At 37.3% G+C, this 21,751-nt stretch overlaps 1 protein-coding gene across 1 annotated transcript in view; it reads right to left on the bottom strand.

The window, feature by feature from the left end:
* The window catches only part of ATF6 (activating transcription factor 6), a 245,648-nt gene that overhangs the window by 167,589 nt on the left and 56,308 nt on the right, over positions 1-21,751 (bottom strand). The window contains exons 8-9 of the mRNA XM_031935524.1: positions 18,889-19,074; positions 17,544-17,635 (exon numbers count right to left, since the gene is read on the bottom strand). Of these exons, the coding sequence (XP_031791384.1) occupies positions 17,544-17,635; positions 18,889-19,074 (278 nt within the window). The remainder of the gene's footprint in view (positions 1-17,543; positions 17,636-18,888; positions 19,075-21,751) is intronic.

Here is a 21,751-nt window from a genome sequence, read left to right as displayed (position 1 = left end):
CATCACTGGCCATCAGAGAAATGCAAATCAAAACCACAATGAGATACCATCTCACACCAGTTAGAATGGCAATCATTAAAAAATCAGGAAACAATAGGTGTTGGAGAGGATGTGGAGAAATAGGAACACTTTTACACTGTTGGTGGGATTGTAAACTAGTTCAACCATTATGGAAAACAGTATGGCGATTCCTCAAGGATCTAGAACTAGATGTACCATATGACCCAGCCATCCCACTACTGGGTATATACCCAAAGGATTATAAATTATGCTACTACAAAGACACATGCACACGTATGTTTATTGCGGCACTATTCACAATAGCAAAGACTTGGAATCAACCCAAATGTCCATCAGTGACAGACTGGATTAAGAAAATGTGGCACATATACACCATGGAATACTATGCAGCCATAAAAAAGGATGAGTTTGCGTCCTTTGTAGGGACATGGATGCAGCTGGAAACCATCATTCTTAGCAAACTATCACAAGAAGAGAAAACCAAACACCGCATGTTCTCACTCATAGGTGGGAACTGAACAATGAGCTCACTTGGACTCGGGAAGGGGAACATCACACAATGGGGCCTATCATGGGGAGAGGGGAGGGGGAGGATTGCATTGGGGAGTTATACCTGATATAAATGATGAATTGATGGGTGCTGACGAGTTGATGGGTGCAGCACACCAACATGGCACATATATACATATGTAACAAACCTGCACGTTATGCACATGTACCCTAGAACTTAAAGTATAATAAAAAAATAAAAAAATAAAAAAAAGTGAAAAAAAAATGCAACTTCAGCATAGGCTATGCAATCAGGTGGCTTGGATTCAACCCCTAGCACTTCTGCTCACTAGTTGTGTGAACATGGGCAAATTACTCAACCTGTCTGAGACAGCTTCTTCACCTATAAAAATGATGAAGTAATAATACCCAACCAAGTAGTATAGTTGGGATGCTTAAATGAAATAATGCACACAAAGCTCTTAACATAATGCCTACAGTAAGCATGCTATAGCGCTAGCTATTACTTTGGCACAAAATTGAGCCCTTCTTCTGTGTCTATTCATATTCTCCATTTGTTTATATTAGTTTTAAAACTTATATGATAAAGTTCCCACAGCAGCAGCAATGTCTAATAGGTTAATAACTCAATAAAAAATGTGTACACACACACACACACAAAAAAGAGTTTCCCCTTGTTTTAACTAGAAATGTGCTTCCTTTTTAAAACACAAAAAAACAAAAAAACTTCTACCTTTTGATACTAGTTCTGGATTCTGTGACCATCCAGAACAAGTCTAAGTAAGCCTTCTTCTAATGTCCAAAGACATCTAACATCCCCCTTACCCCAGGCTTTCTTTTTCAAGGTTATAGTTTCTTGATTCTTTCACCTGCTCCTCTTTATAGCATAGTCTGAAGTTCCTTTAGCATATTTGGTCACTCTCCTATCAATATGCTTCTCAGAGGTGATGTCCAGAATTGGCCACAGTACTTCTTAGGTAGCATGAACACTAAGGAATGGAAAAGGATAATTCCTTCACTTGTTCTAGACACTGTTGTTCTACTGATGCAGTCTAACGTCGCATAGGCTTTTCTGGCAGTTATATTACACTCTATTTATATTGAGCCCAGTGTAATTAAAACCTTAAGTCCTTTCACTCAAACCGATTTTGAACCATTACTTTCGCTTCTCTTCCTATCCCACCTCAACTCTGAATTGATGTAATTGAGTTTTAGGATCCAGCTGAATAATTTATATCAATTCCTTTAAAAATATTTGCCTACTAATCAATCAAGAACTTTTAGGCTCCTCGTTAGCAAAAGAAATTCTTCCAAGAAAGTATCAGCATGCCATCAATATCCTGTACTGAGTTGTTATTAAAATAAAAAGCTCCTTCTGTAAAATCTGTAAAAATGTAGGTTTATCTACTTACGAATTAACTGAAATACCACCTAGATCAAAATTTCCCATCTTGACCATAAAGATATCACAAGAATGTTAAATGCTCTTCTAAGATGCAAATACAGTATATTTTAACAGTAGCTACCACTTTTAAGTATCTACTATGTACTAAGGAATGAAGGCTCAAAGGAAGTTGAGGCTCAAAGAGTTTAAACAGTTTGCCCAAAGTTATGCTCTAAATAACTAATAAAGTCAGGATTTGAATTCAGGATTGGAATTCTATCACTGCACTGACCACATTTCCCAGGAATGAATGATTCATCCATTCATTTATTCATGTATGTAGTAAATACCTATTATGCTCTAAGAACTGTATTTGGTGCGAATGACTCAAAGATGAAAGGTAAAAAAAAATCAGAATACAGCACGTCTTCAAATAATGCTGGTTCATGCAATGTCATTTTGTCATAACACTGATGACAACAAAAAAGTCAATTCCCAGCCAAGGTCACTGTCTGTGTGGAGTCTGCATACTCTCCCCAAGTCTGCGTGATTTTTCCTGTGGGTACTCCAGTTTCCTCCCACATCTCAAAGATGTGCATGTTAACTGGCACGTCTAATTGGCCCCAGTCTGAATGAGTGTGGGGACCATGTGTGAGTGCACCCTTCAAAGGGATGGCACACTGTCTGGGGTTAATTCTTTACTTGTGTGCCGAGCTGCCAGGATAGGCTCCAGCCATCTACCACCCTGAACTGCAATAAACACATTGGAAAATGACCACAAATCATGGTAAAATAAAAATGTGTACAGTATACAATAATCATACAAGTGCATGACAATAAATGATGTATGAAAGCTCTCAGCAAGCCTGCCATATTTGTGATTGTTTTTGAACTGTGTGGTGGGAGATGCTCCTTTCACTTTGCACATTTATTCCTTGATTTAAACCACCACTACTATAACCATGTCACTTCACTGTTTTACCAAAAACTGGATTAATAATTATCTTGTTTTTTTTTTAAGTTTTTATTTCCACAGGTTTTTGGGGAACAGGTGGCATTTGGTTAGATGAATAAGTTGTTTAGTTGTGACCTGTGAGATTTTGGTGTACCCATATCCCAAGTTTAGCTCCCACTTATGAGAGAGAACATAACAATGTTTGGTTTTCCATTCCTGAGTTAGTTCACTTAGAATAGTCTCCAATCCCATCCAGGTTGCTGCGAATGCTATTAATTCATTCCTTTTTATGACTGAGAGGTATTCCATCATATATATATACCACAGTTTCTTTATCCACTCGTTGACTGATGGGCATTTGGGTTGGTTCCACATTTTTGCATTGCAAATTTTGCTGCTATAAACATGCATGAGCAAATATCTTTTCGGTATAATGACTTCTTTACCTCTGGGTAGATACCCCATAGTGGAATTGCTGGATCAAATGATAGTTCTACTTTTAGTTCTTTAAGGAATCTCCACACTGTTTTCCACAGTGGTTGTACTAGTCTAGGTGACTTTACCAATGTTTGAGAACCATTATTCTAAACTAACCCTGTTTTTCACAACATCTTTCCCATCTCAGTTCCCTAAAAGGTACACATTTTTACAATGAATTCAACAGAAGTGGATAGTTTGGAAAGAGGGACTGGGGGAGTTTGGAGGGACATGAAAGGGTACAAACAAAGTGGCTATTTGTATGACTTATGGATAATTTATAAATTGAATTAATTAATTCAGAACTATTGATACTTTGAAGTTTGTAAACAACTCTTCTACTAATCATTGTTCTTTTAATGATTTTACTAACACTATGAAAACTGGCATTCAAACTCACAATTCAAGGCTGTTAACAGGCAAATGCTTTGAGCTTAACTATCAGTTTAGTCTATCCCATCTGTATCCAGGCTGTCCTATAATCACTTAGCAACTGTACTTACTGGAAATCAGTTTTAATGTTGATTAGTTTGGCTCATAAGTGGTCGCTATTTTTCCCACTGCCCACTTGGTAATGATTATCACATTGTAAAGACAATATACCCTTAAACATAGCTATTTCAGTTACCTGTTAGCCTTTTTGAGCCAAGGAGCTCAGATGCATTCAATGAGCTTCAAGAAAATTATCTTATTTACATTATACAGAGTCAATAAAGTATTTCCAACAAGGGAGTCATGATGAAGCAAAATTTAGGATCCAAATAGTCTGTGGGTTTCAATTTTACTATCTCTCCATTGGCTAGAATATATTTTGAAGAGGTAATATATTAATAAATTCTGCTAAGAATCTTTTAAAATTTTTCACTTGTTTGTTTTTGGTTATTATTTTTTGGCCTCCATTTCCTGTAGTTTTTTTGTCTTAAAATGGAATTTCTCTTAAGCTAAATTACAGACAAGTTGATTGTCCAATTCAGCAAAAAAAAAAAAAAAAATGTAAATACTTAAACTGTATGAAATGACCCACAGAAACTAATTTTAACCATCTGAATAACTACAGGTTTGTATTTCCCTTATTTTTATTAATATCTGAAAGACAGGTAAGAACTTCATTTCGCTGCCAGAATTCAAGATTGTTTTAGTATGACTGTGATACCACTAATATTCAGAGAAGAATTTGACAGTGCTTGTAGTGGTCAAATGTACAAAAGAGTATGAGAAAATTATTGTTTATATGAACTTTTAGATTCTTGACGCGAGTGTTTTTGCATGATTCAAATGTCCCTCTTTTGTTCATTTTAGAAAAATTAAATTTCCAAGAACTTGAAGAAATGACTCATAGTAAGGATTAGTATAATGATTGTGCATTTGGTGACTGTTTCTAGTTCATAATATTAATAAAGCGATCTAACCAAACTTTGTATAATTAGCTTAAATCAGGTTCTATTCAGTACGTTTAAAACAAGCTATAAATATTAAGAAAATAGAAGAAGTCTCTATGTCTCTATGATCAGAAACATGCTAGTCAACAGAGTCATAGTAGTTTTAAGCCACAAAATAATCATTACACCAATAAACCTTGCTCATATTACGGGCCACTGGTCCTGAAAAGCATGGATTAATAAAGCACAAATGATTTCAATTTCTCCGAAAGTCTGGAAAAAGTATTATAAGAATTGTTACCTTACTTTTTCATTTATTAAATTCTAAAAGCCAAAAACTGTTTTAGATTATTTATGAAGCCACTTAATCCTTACAATGTGATTTCAGATACTCAGTCTTCATACCAAGTAGCTGAACAAAAAAATGGCGTATCTCCAAGTCTATTCTACTCCTTGCAAACCTGCTTCCTTATGGTACAAGTAGGTCAATTTCGAATTCAATCCATCTCAGCAGGTAAGAATTATACTGCTTCTTATCCTCAAAAGCAATTGCATGCTGCTGCTGCTCAAAGAGCCACACACGAAAAGCTGAAATTACTTTAAGATGAAAAGAGCATGGAGATCTTCAGGTTTTACTGTGAAATAGTGGAATGAGCACAAAATTTGGAGACAGGAGATCTGGGTTCAAGATGTTACTCTGAGACTCCTCACTTGAGTATATCTGGGATACTTGGTCAACTTCTCTAAGCCTCCAATACCTCACATGTAAAACATGAAAAATAACAAATATTTCACAAGGTTTTCCGGAGATTCAAATGAGGCAATAGACGGGAACATGGTTTATAAAGCCCAAAGATGACACAGAGCAGGACACTTGTCTTCCTGCCTACCAGGTTCAGGCTAGTGGCAACATAGTAACTAAAGCGATCTTTTAAAATCTAGGTCAGATTATTATGTCACCTCTGCTCAAAACCTTCTGATGGCTTCCCATTTCTATCATGGTAAAAGCCCAAATCTTTAAAATGACAGAAGTCTTACCTCAATTGACCCCTCCCTGTATCTTACCTCTCTGACATCATCTCCTACTACTCTCGTTTTAGCAAAGCCACACTGACTACCTTGCTTTTCCTTGAACATGCAAGACACACTTCCATCCCAGGATCCCTGCAATGGCTGTTTCCTCTCATAGGAATGCTCTTCTTCCCCAGATATCCATATGGCTAACCCTCTCCTCTCCTTTAAGCCTCGGCTCAAACACCTGCCTTACAGTGATCATCATTTAAAACTACAGTCCTGGCAGGGAACAGTGACTCACACCTATAATCCCAGCATTTTGTGAGGCCAAGGTGGGCAGACTGCTTCAGCCCAGGAGTTTGAGACCAGCCTGGGCAACACGGTGAAACCTCATCTCTACAATAATAATAATAATATAATAATTAGCTGAGTGTGGTGGAGTGTGCTTGTGGTCCCAGCTCCTCAGGAGGCTGAGGTGGGACAATCGTTTGAGCTCAGGAGGTCAAGGCTGAGAGAGCCGTGATTGCATTGCTGCATTTCAGCCTGGGGAACAGGGCAAGACCTTGTCTCAAAAAAAGTAAAAATAAGTAAATAAAACTACAGTCCCAACAACCACCCTTCCATGTGTAAAACCATTTACCCTATTATACTTTAACCCTTTGTTCAAAAAAATTTATAATTTTCTCCTTTTACTTATGTTTATTGTCTCTCTTCTCGCTAGAATCTAAGCTAAGGGGTGTTCCAGCTCCTCGTCCACAGGAGGTATTCCTTTTTCAAAAAATAAATAAAGAAACTTTATGCACCATCTGCCTCTTGTCAACATCTACATTTTAGGGAAACTAACCCACAACTCAAGAATGGCAGGTAGTGAAGTCACTATTACACCATTTCCAGATCCAGGAACGGAACATTGTTAATTATCAATGCAACTGAGGCTAAAAGGAGAAAAAATGGGGAGTTTTCAACGTAGTTTCCAAATTTTAAAAAGGTTTTCTTTTCTCTGTTTATTGAATGGTTCAGAGATGATTTTTGCAGCCCTAGTAGTAACTGGGAGTAATTTATTAGAAACATAAATGTGGTTAAATGAAGAAATAGACCTTCAAGTCAAGATAAAAGAACCCTCTAAAGAGCAGTTCTCAGAGCCAGGGATTACCGTGCTCTGGGAAGAAACCTGCACTTTACAGTGGCTATTTGCCAAATGGGCCAACATGAGCAAGAAAACAACCTGAGATTCTTTCATTCATTCAGTAAGCAATTATAAAGCAAGCACTATTCTAATAGATGATGCTTATTCTTGGAACCGAGCCACTAAACAGTGAGGAAACCCAAGCAGCTGTGGAGAGGTCCAAATGAAGAAAAACCAAGAACCCTGGCCCACATCCCAGGCTCAGGTCCCAGCTGAAAGCCGTCACCAACTTACTGGCCATGTGAATGAGCCAATCTGAAAGTGGGTCCTCCAACCTAAGCCACCCCAGTTAACAATCCATGGAGGCAAAGAAGAACTGTCTGTCCTGAATGCTGCCCAATTTGTAGATTTTTTTAACCAAAATAATAACTGTTGTTGTCTTAAGCTTTTAGGTTCTGGGATGGTTTGTTCCACAGTATTAGATAACTGATACTCTATAGGAATTAGATTGCTGACATCACCGAGTCAGTGTTTAATATAAAAGGTGTGTGTGTGAACAACTCTTTGTATATTTCTCATTACAGAAAGGTATCCTCTGATTATTCTAAATGTCAAAAAATATGGCTGTAAATTTGAATACAATCTCTCTGTTCTGTTATACTTACATCAATCCAGTCAACTCATAAACTACTTTCCCCTATCACAGCCAATCCTAAGCTTTAGGGGAATGGGCAGAATTACTAGAGTCCTAACTCCTCTAACTGTAAATGCCAACTTCTTTTTCTCTGCCTGAGTGGCTGTTGCTCTGTCAGTGATTAAGTCAAGGCTCCACAGGCAGATTGTGATTCTGATCTCTGCCACATATTAGCTGTGTCTTCGGTTTCCTCATCTGTAAAGTGGGGATAGTAATACCTACCTCATGACACCAAGAGGAACAAATGAATTAATCCACATATCAAATAGAATACTTGGACTAGTATTTAGTGCATAAAAAGTAATTAGTGTTTGATAAATAATGGCTTAATACAACACACAGAGAAAACTAGCTACCTTTACTACCCAAGCACACATGGTATCAACATACAGCCAACCCAGCTTATTCCAAAACTAAGAATCTTCACCTGTTTTCATCCTCTTTTCTTCCAGCTGCCTTATATCCATTTGTCTCTTATTGTCTAATTTACCAAAATAAAAAAAAAAAGGGAGAAAGGAAAAATAAAAGCAAGTAATCGAGAAATCTGCTTTATTGAGAATTCCGGGAAAGGGCTGAGACAGAAAATAATATAAGGTATATAGATCATCTGTACATTCCCTAATTCTGGCTCCTCAGAGGCCATGGATTATAATAAACTGACTGTGTGCATAACATACTAATGCCAATTTATGTTCAGAACACACAGACACCAAAAAGTCCAAAGGCATGGCACACACCTACAGTTCATACTGACATTGGTCATAAATCAATTAAGAACCATTTGTAGAATGACACTTAAAATGTATGTTTCAAATGCTTACTGAAGTGACAAAACAGCTCAATCTGGACACAAAAAAAGACATGAATGGCAAACTGCCTAGAAATCTAAGCAATATATAATAATTACATATGTACTTCTGTACCTTTAAAAGTTTCAAAGGTATCCTATACTACCTTAATATTAGCCTAGACCTTCACTTATTACAAAATTAAGGTGTTTATTTCCTTTATTATTTATGTTCTGCAGTGCTTACACAGCATGATTCCACCTAGCTATATTAAGTACTGAAAATGGTGGTTGAGAAGGCTATTTCAACAAACTATCCACTAGTCCTTGTTTTATGTTAACTAAGATGTATGGTCTGAAGAACATATCGAAGTACTCAACTTAAACTCTGAGTGTAGTTTTCTCACCTGGCCTAGTTTTCTCACTGACCCCTTCTCACTAGGTAGAAAGCAGAAGTTACCACTTTATCTCCTTTTCTCTCTTAAGTTGGCAAGGGATATAGGTTTCTGGTTTCAACTGCCTTTCCCTTCACTATAACAATGAAGCGTGGGGAAAAAGTAGCCAAGTGATACATGATAAAGCCACTGGGATGCTCCTTATAAGACTCCCTATGAAAGCCAAAGCTAGAGAAAAGCATCAACAGAATTTTCCATGCCCTCAAAACCCAGTTCCGCGCTTGATAGGTTCTAAGACATCTTTTTCAACAAAGGATGAAATCTACAGAGAAAAGAGAACCAATTACTTTGTGCAGACACATTTTTGACAAACATGAATATGTTAGACTATTTGGGGAAAGGACTGCCTTTGGCTCTGTTACCCTCCTGCAATTCCAGATTTAATAGCACCTGGTCCTTAGATACATTGTATTTCTTCAGTTCATGTGTCACTTTTTTAAATGTGGAAAGTATTTTTAGCCAAAAACTCAAATTAGATTTCATTTAAAAATCTGGCTGAACAAAACCGTGTATACTTGGTGGTTTGAATTCTGACGTTTAAGTTACACAGTAACTTTTAACCTACAGCCAATAGTGATATCATATGGCGAAATGTGCTCAACAACAACAAAAATTGGAACCAGATTTGGGGACAAGCTCATCTCAGGATAAGAAGCTAGAATTCTTCCTATAAAATAATGAAAAGCTGACAAACTGAGAGAAAGATGGAATAGAAACATTTTACTTCTAACCAGTTCCAGATGACTCCAACTCAATGCCACATGCTCCATGGTTACCTTTTCCGTAAAGCACAGTCTCATAAGAAAACCACAGAGTAACTAGCCCTCTAGTAGCATGATTTACCCTTCCTCACTCAAGTCTGATGTCTCAAACTATAAAGATTCCAGACGTAGTGAGGGCACAGCACTAACCCAGTACAAAAACAAGGTAAAAGCTCTGTCAATTCCAAACATTTGTTAATTTTTTTAAAGACCTAACTAAAACATATTTAAAACCTCCTTAGTATGTTCATTTATGATTTGCAATAAAGGAGGATGACTATCGTGACCTTTAAAATAGAAAGGGGAAAACATAACAAAGGAATCTATAATCTGCAATCCTATGTGCCAGGAAGAAGTTCCCCTCACAGATTATGCTGTGGCTCCTACTCTGTCCAAAACAGAGGTCCACAACCTAGGCCGGGCGCGGTGGCTCAAGCCTGTAATCCCAGCACTTTGGGAGGCCGAGACGGGCGGATCACGAGGTCAGGAGATCGAGACCATCCTGGCTAACACGGTGAAACCCCGTCTCCACTAAAAAATACAAAAATCTAACCGGGCGAGGTGGCGGGCGCCTGTAGTCCCAGCTACTTGGGAGGCTGAGGCAGGAGAATGGCGTGAACCCGGGAGGCGGAGCTTGCAGTGAGCTGAGATCTGGCCACTGCACTCCAGCCTGGGTGACAGAGCGAGACTCCGTCTCAAAAAAAAAAGACAAACCTATCTATATAGAGGTGTCTGTCTAGAGACATTTTAATAAAAACTTCCCTTATGTACATTATCTTACAATCTAATGAATAAGTGCTTTAACAATTTCCATAGTGGCTAATGTATAGGAAGAAAGCAATACAAAACTATACACAACAATGTATAGGAAGAAAGAAATACAAAACTATACACAACGGTTTTCAACCCTAGACATACTTCAGAATCACCTGGGAAAAATGTTTTGTTTACAAACAAAAGCTTTTGACCTATCCTATCAGACTCCATAGGTCTTGGGTAGGGCTCAGTTAGCAATATTTTTAAGATTCCAGAGAAGAGCTGGGCATGCTGGCTCACCTCTGTAATTCCAACACTTAGGGAGGCCGAGGCAGGAGCATCACTTGAGGCCAGAAATTCGAGACCAGCCTGGGCAACATAGCAAGATGTCATCTCTTCAAAAAAATGTTTTAAAATGAGCCAGGTGTGGTGGCGTGTACCTAGAATACTAACTACTCAGGAGGCTTGAGCCTAGGAGTTCAAGACTGCAGTGAGCTATGATCATGCTGCTGTACTCCAGCCTGGGAAACAGAGCAAGATCCTGTCTCTAAAAATAAAAAATAAATAAAATTAAAGACAATTCAGGTTATACATTTTTGGGAACAAGAACATCATAGAAGTGATACTGTGCCCTTCTCAGTGCATCCCATCAGGAGCTGCAGATGTCAATATGTCTCATGACTGGGAATGTTACTTTCTTAGGTATGGTGGCATAACCTCTTGTCCAATATCTCTCGCACATTTCTACCTCTCTGTCTCCCTGTGTTACATTCTATATAATTTCTTCAGATCCATCCTCCCATTCACTGTTTCTTTCTTCAAGTATACCTATTTTGCTGTCTTAACCTCGTCATTGTTTTTATAATTTTAACTTATATTATTTCCAGATTTTTTTTTCAAAATGTTCTGGCCAATTCTGGTAGTCTTTTGTTCCTTTACCAGACTTTAATTCCCTCTTTTATTTAATATATTTTATATTCTCTATCTGATAATTCAAATATCTATAGTCTTTCAGAGTGTGACTCTGTAGTTTATTTTTTCTAACTCTTATTCATAGTGGCATGGTTTCCTGGTGTGTTTAATGACTTTTGAGGGGAAGAAGCAGACGTGTGGTCATGTTCAACTGGCTCTCTATCTCTGGAAATGTTTCTAGGATGGACACTTTCTTTAAAGTGTCTCTTCTGAGAAGACTCTGCATTCGATTCCTTCAGGCGCCTACAGGTACCACCAACATAAGCCCACCTAAACTGCATTTTTGGCTTGATTTTGGGGGGGATCACACTAGTAGTATAAATTTAGGCTCTAACCTGATTAGTTAGCGGCTTAAACAATTATCAGGAAAGACTTCATTTGTTTCCACACTAACTAAAGCCAAAACCAATATAGGTACTTAATAAGGTCTCCCTGTGGGGTATGGCAACTTTTGTTCCCCTCTTCTGGCAACCAGGAGTGTCATTCTTTGGAAGTTCTGGCTTTATTCGGGTAGAGGAAAAGGGGGCCTCAGTTGTGACTTCCCATCTCACTTGGGTCCAGAGCTTTCTTTCCCATCCCCAGACACTAGGCCACAAGGATCAGGAACTATATTCAGAACAAGCACCACTTCCAATGCTAGCTTACCATTATAGATTCATCTCATCTTTTATTATGTCTGGCCTCTGAGAAGCCCTTACTTTGTCTCCAGTTGAGCCAGGAAATAAAAGTTTTGATTTATTTTTTAATCCATAATTTTCTAGTGTGCTAAACTGCAATAAGTTTCTCTGTATCTTTAGCCCACCATATTGCCAAAACAAAAGGTTAAGGTTCCTTAACCTTAAGGTAGAAAAAAAAAAAAAGTAACACTTTACAGTATAGTAGAAAAGGCAGAGTCTGTAGTGATAATTAAAAAAAAAAAAAAAAAAAAAAAAAACTGGGCTAAATCTTAGGTTTTTCAACAATAAAATATGATGAAAAATCATAGAATTAACCCCAATGAGTAATAAGAAGAGGGTTTTCTTTTTAACCAATTCACATTTGTCATGCTTAGCCATTCCCTGCTGCCTAGAGTTACTATTTTTATAGACCACCCAGAGTAGGCCAGCTCCTTGAATCCTATGCCAAAAATAGCTAGATGGCTTCTTTACCATCCACAAAATATCAATAAGGTCAGAAAAATTAACCCTCATAAGTCCATTTAGTTTATTTTCTTTTTCTGTGTGATGACTATTCAGTAACTCAAACCTCTGCAAACTAGTCAGCTTTGCTGCTATTACCTTTGACAAAACTCTCTTACTTTATATGTAAAGATATATTTATATTTCATCACCAAATGCCTTCAGGAAACGTTTAAGGCATACCAATATTTGGCAAACTTGTGTGTTTTATATTTTTTTTCATTTGGCCCATACCAATAAGGCACAAACATTCAATTCTGCATTGAACATCTGAAACCACATTAATCACTTTACTTGGTAATGTGATCTGTTCTAAAAGAGTTTAGGTTCCTAAATTTAAAACACTTCGGGAATCTGATTCAAATGTCTATTTGTCTGACAAACTTAATTTTGCGGTACTTAAGAAAAGTTCAGATACAGCTCACAATCTGTTTTCTTTTTAAGCCTATGCAGTTTCCAATTAAAACATAACAACGCATGCTTAAGGTTTCCAGATACACCAGACTATAGATGTGACACTTGTTCAATAAGTATCTTCCAGGCAGTTACTAACAAGGTTCACGTGAGAAGTTCCTGCTCCTCTGGCAGACTCCCAGACCAGAGAAGATCACGGTCTTGCAGTAAAAAGACTGAAAACAATGAGGCCAATCAAGAAATGCTTTCGAATAACACAAATAATGAAACATCTCAATTCCCAACATTGGATTCAGGGACAAGTTTCAGTCTTTCAAATCACTGTTGCTCTCTGGGCTTTAATATTTCACTGTTCATGCCAAATTTTGTCTACAAGAAATAGTTCTTGGTTTTTATGAGTTTCACAGCCATTTTCCTCCCCACTTCCTTGTTGGTGTCTAAAGATATTCTGACTTGTTAAGATACTTTTCTATATTTTATTTCCTCATTCCTTCCAGCTTTTTTCCTTGATGTTTTTCTTCAATTTAAGCCTTTTAACATGTTTTTTTAACTTCAATAGTTCCTAATATTCCCATTACTTCTTGGCTGACTGTTCCTAAAGTCTCACACAGAGAAAGATACAGATCTTAACTGATTGATCCTCAAGATTTTCAAATATTTAAATTTTCTCCAATGTTTTTATCCCCCTTTTCTACTGTCTAATTCCTTTTTGAACACAAACCACTTCTTGATAAAATAGGGACCATCATCTCTTCCTTTCATAATCAATCAATCTACCATAGAAATGAGATCCATCCCCACCTGCCCCCTTTACTTCAGCAGCTGTGAAGGTCATTAATTCATTTAAAAAATTTTTTTGTTTGGTGGGCACAGGCACTCAAAAAAAGTTTTTTTGTTACAGTCCTTCCTTTCCTAAAATTCTATTGATTCATGAGGGCTTCTACAATGAGATGTCCCCACAACCCCACTGTCACTTCCTGTAGCATAATCTAATACTCTTTATTCCTTCATTGAGTACTATGGCATAAAGCCTCCCATGATTGCCACTAGCGGTGTTACTGGTTACTTCTATGTTCCCTCAAGAATATGCCTGTGAATTTGTGATATAATAAGAAATAATACATTTGGTTTTTATTCTGGTTCCTGAGAGCTCCTAAAACCCTTGGAACTTCCTGAGTGATGGGGGTAAGAAGAGTATCTTTTGTTATCCATAATAAGCCCCTTCCAGCTGGACCTGAGTTTATGCTAATGAGGTGACTCTTGGATGATGGAGGCTGACTGCCAGAGAAACCAACCACATAATTAGTGGGTTGGGATTTTCAGCTCCATCCCTCAACCCTGAGTATGAATGGCCAATGGTTTAATCAATCACGCCTACCTAATGAAGCTCCATAAAAACCCCTAAACAATGGGATTTGGAGAGCTTCCAGGTTAGCAAACACAAGGAGGTACTAGGAGGGTGGTGCACCTGGAGACGGCATGAAAGCGCTGCACTCCTCCCCTATGCCTTACCCTATGAGTCTCTCCCATTTAGCTTGCCCCATATATCCTTTATAATAAACCAGTAATAGTAAATAAGAGAGTTTTCCTGAGTTCTGTGAGCCATTCTAGAAAATTATCAAACCTCAAGAGGGGATTATGGGAACCCTCAACTTATAGCCACTTAGTCAGAAGTTACAGGTCACAACCTGGGACTTGCAACTGGGGACTGAAGTCGGGGGCAGTCTTTGGGGACTAAGCCCTTAAACTGGAGGAGCCTGTGCTAACTCCAGGTAGTTAGTGTCAGAACTGAGTTAAACTGGTCAGACATAATGGCTCACACCTGTAATCTCAGCACTTCGGAAGCCAAGGAAGGAGAATCATTTGAACTTAGGAGTTCGAGACCAGCCTGAGCAACTTTGTCAGGTGTGGTGAGGTGCACCTGTAGTCCCAGCTACTTAGGAGGTTGAGGTTGGGGGGATTGCTTAAGCCTGGAAGATGGAGGCTGCAGTGAGCTATGATCACACCACTGCACTCCAGCCTGGGCAACAGAGCAAGACCTTGTCTCAATAAAAAATATTTTAAAATTAAAATTTTAAAAAGAATTAAGTTAAATTGTAGGACATCCAGTTGGTGTCCAGAGAATTGGCAAATTGCTCAGTGTAGAAAATCCACATATTTGGTCTCAGAAGTGTGTAAACAAAAAGTTTTTCCTTTTATTCATGCCTATATATTCATATGACATCCATATAATTCTTTCTCACACAATTGTTTACATATCTGATTCTCTTACTAGACTGTACTTTTATTCATATTTGCATCCTTGATTCCTTGCTCAGTACCTGGCAAACATTAAGTGCTCTATAAATATTTGCTGTATGTCTGACTAAATAAATAAGTACCACATATAGCCTCAGATAAGAAATGAGGAACTGAAAGAACACACAGTTTTTTTGAGAAATAGTTTATGAACATATATAACTCCTACTAACTGAGTGAGGGAGACATTCATTCATTCATACTACAAGTATTTATTGAGTAACTACTATGTGCCAGGCACTGTTCTAAGCACTGGGAAACAAAAGAGATAAAAATACCTGCAGGGAAAGAAAGAAAATAAAATAAATAAGTTACACAGCATACTTGAAGGTCAGAGGTGCTATGTAGGAAAGTAAAGAAAGAGGATTGGGAATGCAATCGCAGGAGCTGGGATGGACATTTAGAAAAGGTAGTCCAAGAAAGCCTCACTGGGGTGGCATTTGAGCTTTTTTTTTTTTTTTTTTTTTTTGACCAAAAAAAATTAATGTTTTTTAATCACTATTTTTTAACTTTTAAGTTCGGGAGTACATGGTATTTGAGCTTAACACCTGACCGAAAGAATCTCTGAGGGAAGGGCATTGCCGGCAATGGGAATAAAAGTGAAGACCATGAAGTGCTAGCAGGCTTAGAGTGTTTGAGGAAGAGCACACAGGCCAATGTGACAATAACATTTTTGATCCACAAGATAGGCAAATATTTTAAAAACACAATATCCAATGTTAGGAAACATGAGAAAATGGATACTCCTCTCTCCTGCTAGTGGGAATGTAAACAGATACAGTCTTTTTGGAAGGCAGTTTGGCAAAATCTATCACAATTTCAGATCATCGTAACCTCTAGTTCTAGTCTAGATTCTATCATACACATACAGACACATAGATATATGGAAATACATTTTATGCACACATATCAATAAATAACTGGAAATACCCTAGCTGCCTATCAACAGATGGTTAAATAAATTACAGCAGCAGTTGTGCAAATGTTTTTTTAAAAAAGATTATTCAACTTTAACTCCTTTCAATTCTCAACCAATTTTAATATAGACTTCTTCATGCCTAATCGTACTAAATCTGTTTTCCAAGATTACAAGTGATCTGATAATTGCCAAATTCAGCTCTCTGTGTCTCCCAAGCTCTCAGCAGCATGTGATACCACTGCCCAAGACCTGCTTGAAACTCTTTTTACTTTGGCTTCAAAAAGCTACTTTCCTTCAGTTCTTCCCCTAATTTGCTGTGATTCCCTAATTTCTTCTCCCAATTCATACTGGTGTCCCACAGATTCTTCTTACTTTCCTTCCTCTACTTGTTCTCCTTGGATAATCCCATCTACTTCACTAACATTATCTGTCTGTCAGTCTATCTACCTATTTATAATGTTAATTCTCAATATCTAGTCAGTGCCACAAACTTACTATACTTAAAAACTATTGTCTTTCTTCATAAAACTATCTGTCTGTCTATGTTTGCTTCCTCAGATGACAGCACCACCATTCGGTCCCTCAAGATAGAAATTTTTGAATTATCCTTAACTTCCCTCTTTTCTTCCTCATGTCCCACATTATACCAGTTAACAAATCCCACAAAATCTACATAAGGGAGGTACCCTAAGATTGCCCATCCTTTTTATAACCATAGTGTAAGTTCAGACTCTCATTTGTTACCTGAAATACCTCAATAGTCTTCTAATGCTTTCTCTGCCAATAGTCTCTCTTCACTCCAGTCTATACTCAATACAACCCTCAAAATCCTCTTCCTAATATGCAAAGCTGATTATGTTACCCTCCACCAAAAATCTAGGGGTGCCTCATTGTACACAGGAGCACCTATACCTCTAGTCATATATCTAGCCTCATGCAGACTCCCCACATATACAAGATACACTGAACTTTTTACTTTTTCATGATCATGTCATACCATTTCATAACTGTGCCTTTAAATATGCTGTTCCCTTTGCCTGGCATGCCCTTATCATACTTTGTACATGGCAACTGACATCACAGTTCAATGTTCAGCTTCCTTCGTAGGTATCTCCCTTATAGCTCAGTCACTCAACAAAAAAAGTATTGAGTACCCATCAATACGACAAGAACCTTCACCTCAAGGAACTCGTACTCTGCATCATGTTAGGACTCATTAACACTGTTATTATTATGTTCATCACATTATACCATAGTCATCCTTCTACTTGTCTCTCCTCCCAGCTGGATCATGAGATCTTTGAAGGCATGGCTCCTGTCTCATTACTCTTTACACATCTTGAAAAACAAATCGTTTTTTCTCTAGTTTATGATGAAAGCTAAAGAATAATGAGAATTTAAGTTTTTAGCATTAGTATCCAAAACAAATAACTATTCACTTACCTCATAGGTCCATAGTTCAGTATTATAAATGCCAATACTATCATCACACAGACAGCTCTTCGCTTTGGACTAGGGACTTTAAGCCTCTGGTTCTAAAGGAAATGACCACATTAAATACAATTAAACTACACATCAATTTCAGAAAAAGCAACACTTAAGATTAGAATTTTCCTCTTTACCAGTTACGTAAATACCTTGTCTTATAAATACCTTGTCTTATTTTTTTAAAAAAACATCAAAGGTGAAGAAATAATACTTTTCAAGACTAGAGCAGAGACTTCCAAGTTCCCTTTTCTAGCAGGGAGAGAAAAGGAGAGAAGCAGAAGAGAAAAAACACAGCAGCCACTCCATTGCAGTTGCCTCTTCACCCAAGAGGAAAGAATTCAATATATATACGTATATATATATTTTTGAGACGGAGTGTCACTTTGTCGCCAGGCTGGAGTGCAGTGGCGCCATCTCGGCTCCCCGCAATCTCCGCCTCCTGGGTTCCAGCGATTCTGCTGCGTCAGCCTCCCGAGTAGCTGGGATTACAGGTGTGCGCTACCACACCCAGCTAACTTTTGTATTTTCAGTAGAGATGGGGTTTCACCATGTTGGCCAGGATGGCCTTGATCTCCTGACCTCGTGATCCGCTTGCCTCAGCATCCCAAAGTGCTGGAATTAAAGGCGTGAGCCACCACGCCCGGCCAGAATCAGCATTTTTATATTTTTATGGATCCCCAAAGAATTTTGAGACACTCTATAGTTTGCCTCCCTAACCTTTTACATCATTGTTTTCAGTAAAATACAGGAGTATACCCATGTACTCAGGGCGAAGAGAAAAATAATAGTGTAAGAAGTCCCATTCGATAGGCATCTGTATGGTTCAGCACTGCAGTGAGAAATTCTGAAAACAGTAAATTTCCCGAATAGAACTGAGGAGATTAACCCTCCTGGAGTCAGCATAGTAACAGAATGCAAAATCACATTAGTTGTTAGGTGGACTGAGAAAAAATAAAAACACTTTTATTTTATATTGTTTTCTTTTTTAAAAGGGAAAATATGGCAGGGCTATTTAGAAGCCTCAATGTGATTCATTTAGTCAGAAAAGAGGGTGCTAAGGCAATGAGTGAAGAGAAACCCAGGAAAAGGAGACAACTTTTCTATGTAGACTGGAGAGTGTAATTCAAAGGGTCCTCTTCAAAGGCTTCATCCTTACTGCAAATGTTTTAGGACTGATTGTACCCTCCTTTGCCTAGCACAATTGTTTACACAATTTAATTTAAAATGTAAAAGTTTATCTATTTATTTATCCAGGGGATACTTTAGCCCATCTCGACCCAGCCCTATTACTAACACTTACCTCTGACACAACCTCATCCAGCTGCCGCTTTAGTGTTCCATTTTCTTTCTTCAGTTGCTCGTTCTCTGAAAGGGCAGCCTTTAATCTCGCCTCTAACCCTAGCATATATTCTTTCTTCTTCTTGCGAGACTGACAAGCAGATTCTCGATTTTTTATCATACGTTGTTGTCTCCTTAGCACAGCAATCTAGAAAAAGTTACAATGAATCAGAATATCCTGGTTTTAGAATCAGATGAAATAGATCAGAATATACTAATTTTTACAATTATTTTTAACTGTTTTTTCAAAGCACAGGTTACTAGTTGTTTCAAAACAGGTTTGAAAAAACACTGCTCAAACTAAATATGTTAAAATCAAATGGTTAAATGAGGCCTTCTAAAACCCAAATGTTAAATAATTTCCTCTGATATTTTCTAAGGCTCATGTATTAATCTTCTAATTTTCCCCTTAGAAACTCCCTCAGAAAGTATCTTTAAATATATACGCATATATACATACATCTTAAATCTACATCTCTGGCCCTGAAATGGCTATGCCCCAGAACCATATATTCAATTAATTATAAGGCCACTTCTACTTACACAGTTATTACCACTTCAAATCCATTATGTGCAAACTGAACTCATTATCTCCCTTTAACTAGATTTTTTAAAAATCTATCCATCTTCTATCAATAGTAACTTCTATCAATAATAACTATTATTTTTCTTTATTCACTATATTCAGTCCTTCTTAATCCCTCATTCACTCATTGAATATGTTAAAAGTATATACTAATGACCAAGTTTACTCCAGTGAAAATGTGTCTCAGTTATTTCTTTCTCTCTATTCCCTCTTCCATTCTCCTAATACAGGCACTCATTAACTCATCCCTGTACTACTGCAACAGACTCCTATTTCAATTGTTTTCCATCTCATCCTGTCTACCATTTCTTAGATAACTTCTCCCAAGAAGATATTTTTATCTTACTACTCAATTGCAAAAACAAGATAGTCATATATCCCTGCTACCCATCTTTTCTTTTAAGATCTTCCATATTGTGACCTCCCACTGCCTAACCAGACCTTCTGCCCTAAATCCACAGCTATTCAAGCCACATTCCTCCAATCGTATCATTTAAGGCTACTCCATAATCTCCATACATGTCTAACTTGTTTCGTTATTCACATAGTTTATTTCCATTTGGAATGCTATCTCCTCCCTCCACTAATCTAATTCCAAGGCCCATTCAAATTCAATTATTCTAACCCATCCTTATTTTTTATTTTCTCTGAACATCTTATACCCTTAGAATTTGGAGGATACACTGGAACACTCTAATGCTCTCAATTGTTTCAAGAATGTTAACTCTCTCTTTCCCCACCTGAATTTTATAGGTTGAAAGCCAAACCACATCTGATCCTACTTTTTTGTAGGTTATAACAACAATATCTACTACAACAGAAACTTACTGAGCAAAATGATTTTTGTTATATCTTCTAAATTAAGTTATGAAGCCTATTATTACCCATTAGTCTAATTTCTTTGGGGAAGTGAGAGCGGTGGCAAAATTAAGTCCATAAAAAGCACCAACCTACATTAAATTGATTAGTATGAGTATACGGATGGCTGCGTTACTAATTTCTATATATTTTGCAATAGACTTTAAAAAGTAACACTCTACTCTAGAGTGTTCAATAACTCTTACTGAGACCAGTAAATAAAGTTAAAGAACGTAATCTATTTCTTTTAAAACAACAACACAATTCCCACCCTGATACTACATTTCCTAGAAAGAGAAGTATGCCAAAGCCAACCAAGTGAACTCCCAACACCAAATATTTTCAACAACCTTTAAATCAGAACCCACAAGGAAAAGAAATGTTACATGAAATGTCAAAAAGGGTGTTTTTTATTTAAACTACAAAAATCCTGATTTTTATGAAACCATCATCTGTAAAAATTCCCCTGCATAATAACTATCTCACTTGTAAGTAATGCTAAACACATACACACGCACACACACACACACACTCACACATGCACATACAAAGAGCAATGGCAAAGCCATGATGGATTGATTATTCACCAAATGCAAACTATTCTCTGGACAATGCCACTCTGTTCAGTCTACTTTTATTTTTAGTGATCTTCATTGTTACTTAGAATGCCAGTTTCCATAATTAATACTAGAGTGCTGAAGTACACAGAACACTGAACCAGAACACTGAACAGTGACATAAAAGTGAAAGTTCCCAGATGGAAGAGTTTATACTAAAAGTTAGACAAAATGCAACCTTACTTTAAAGCCTAATTAATCTGTGGAATTTAGAGGGGCTTACAGATGGCATACCATTTAATAAATTTCAAACAAGGATTAGGTATTTCTATAAACAATAAAAGCACCTGCATATTACACAGCATTCAAGTTTCAAAGGCTGTCAATCCACATGCCTCATACTAAAACAATGAAAACCATCTGTGGTCAAATATTCATGTCCTCCCATAGAAAAAGATACATTATAATAGTTCTGAAAATAAATATTCAATACTACCAATAAATACAGAGGGTAAAGGCAGTAAAAATAAATGAAACCCACAGCAATCACCAAACACAGGGCTCCAATGTTTTATCTCAGCAAGCCATCTTCAGCTATCTGAATATAAAATATTTAAATTATTCTATACTTCCTAGGCAAAAAAAAAATATGATTTTTAGGCTAAATACATCTACACATTGTGGTGTCTGGTATTTCTTTAAGCAGGGGGGAAGCGGGTATTTTCCTATATAAGAAAAAAACGATTACACTGTATGTAATTCTGTTTGGTAAACTGCTTTTGCACATACAATGTATCACAATGACTTCTGACATGTAATAATGG

Source organism: Piliocolobus tephrosceles, chromosome 1, assembly GCF_002776525.5.
Source record: "Piliocolobus tephrosceles isolate RC106 chromosome 1, ASM277652v3, whole genome shotgun sequence".
In the NCBI taxonomy this organism is placed as follows: Eukaryota; Metazoa; Chordata; class Mammalia; order Primates; family Cercopithecidae; genus Piliocolobus; species Piliocolobus tephrosceles.
The sequence above is the reverse complement of the archived record's forward strand: the minus strand, read 5'-3'. Positions and strand labels throughout refer to the sequence as shown.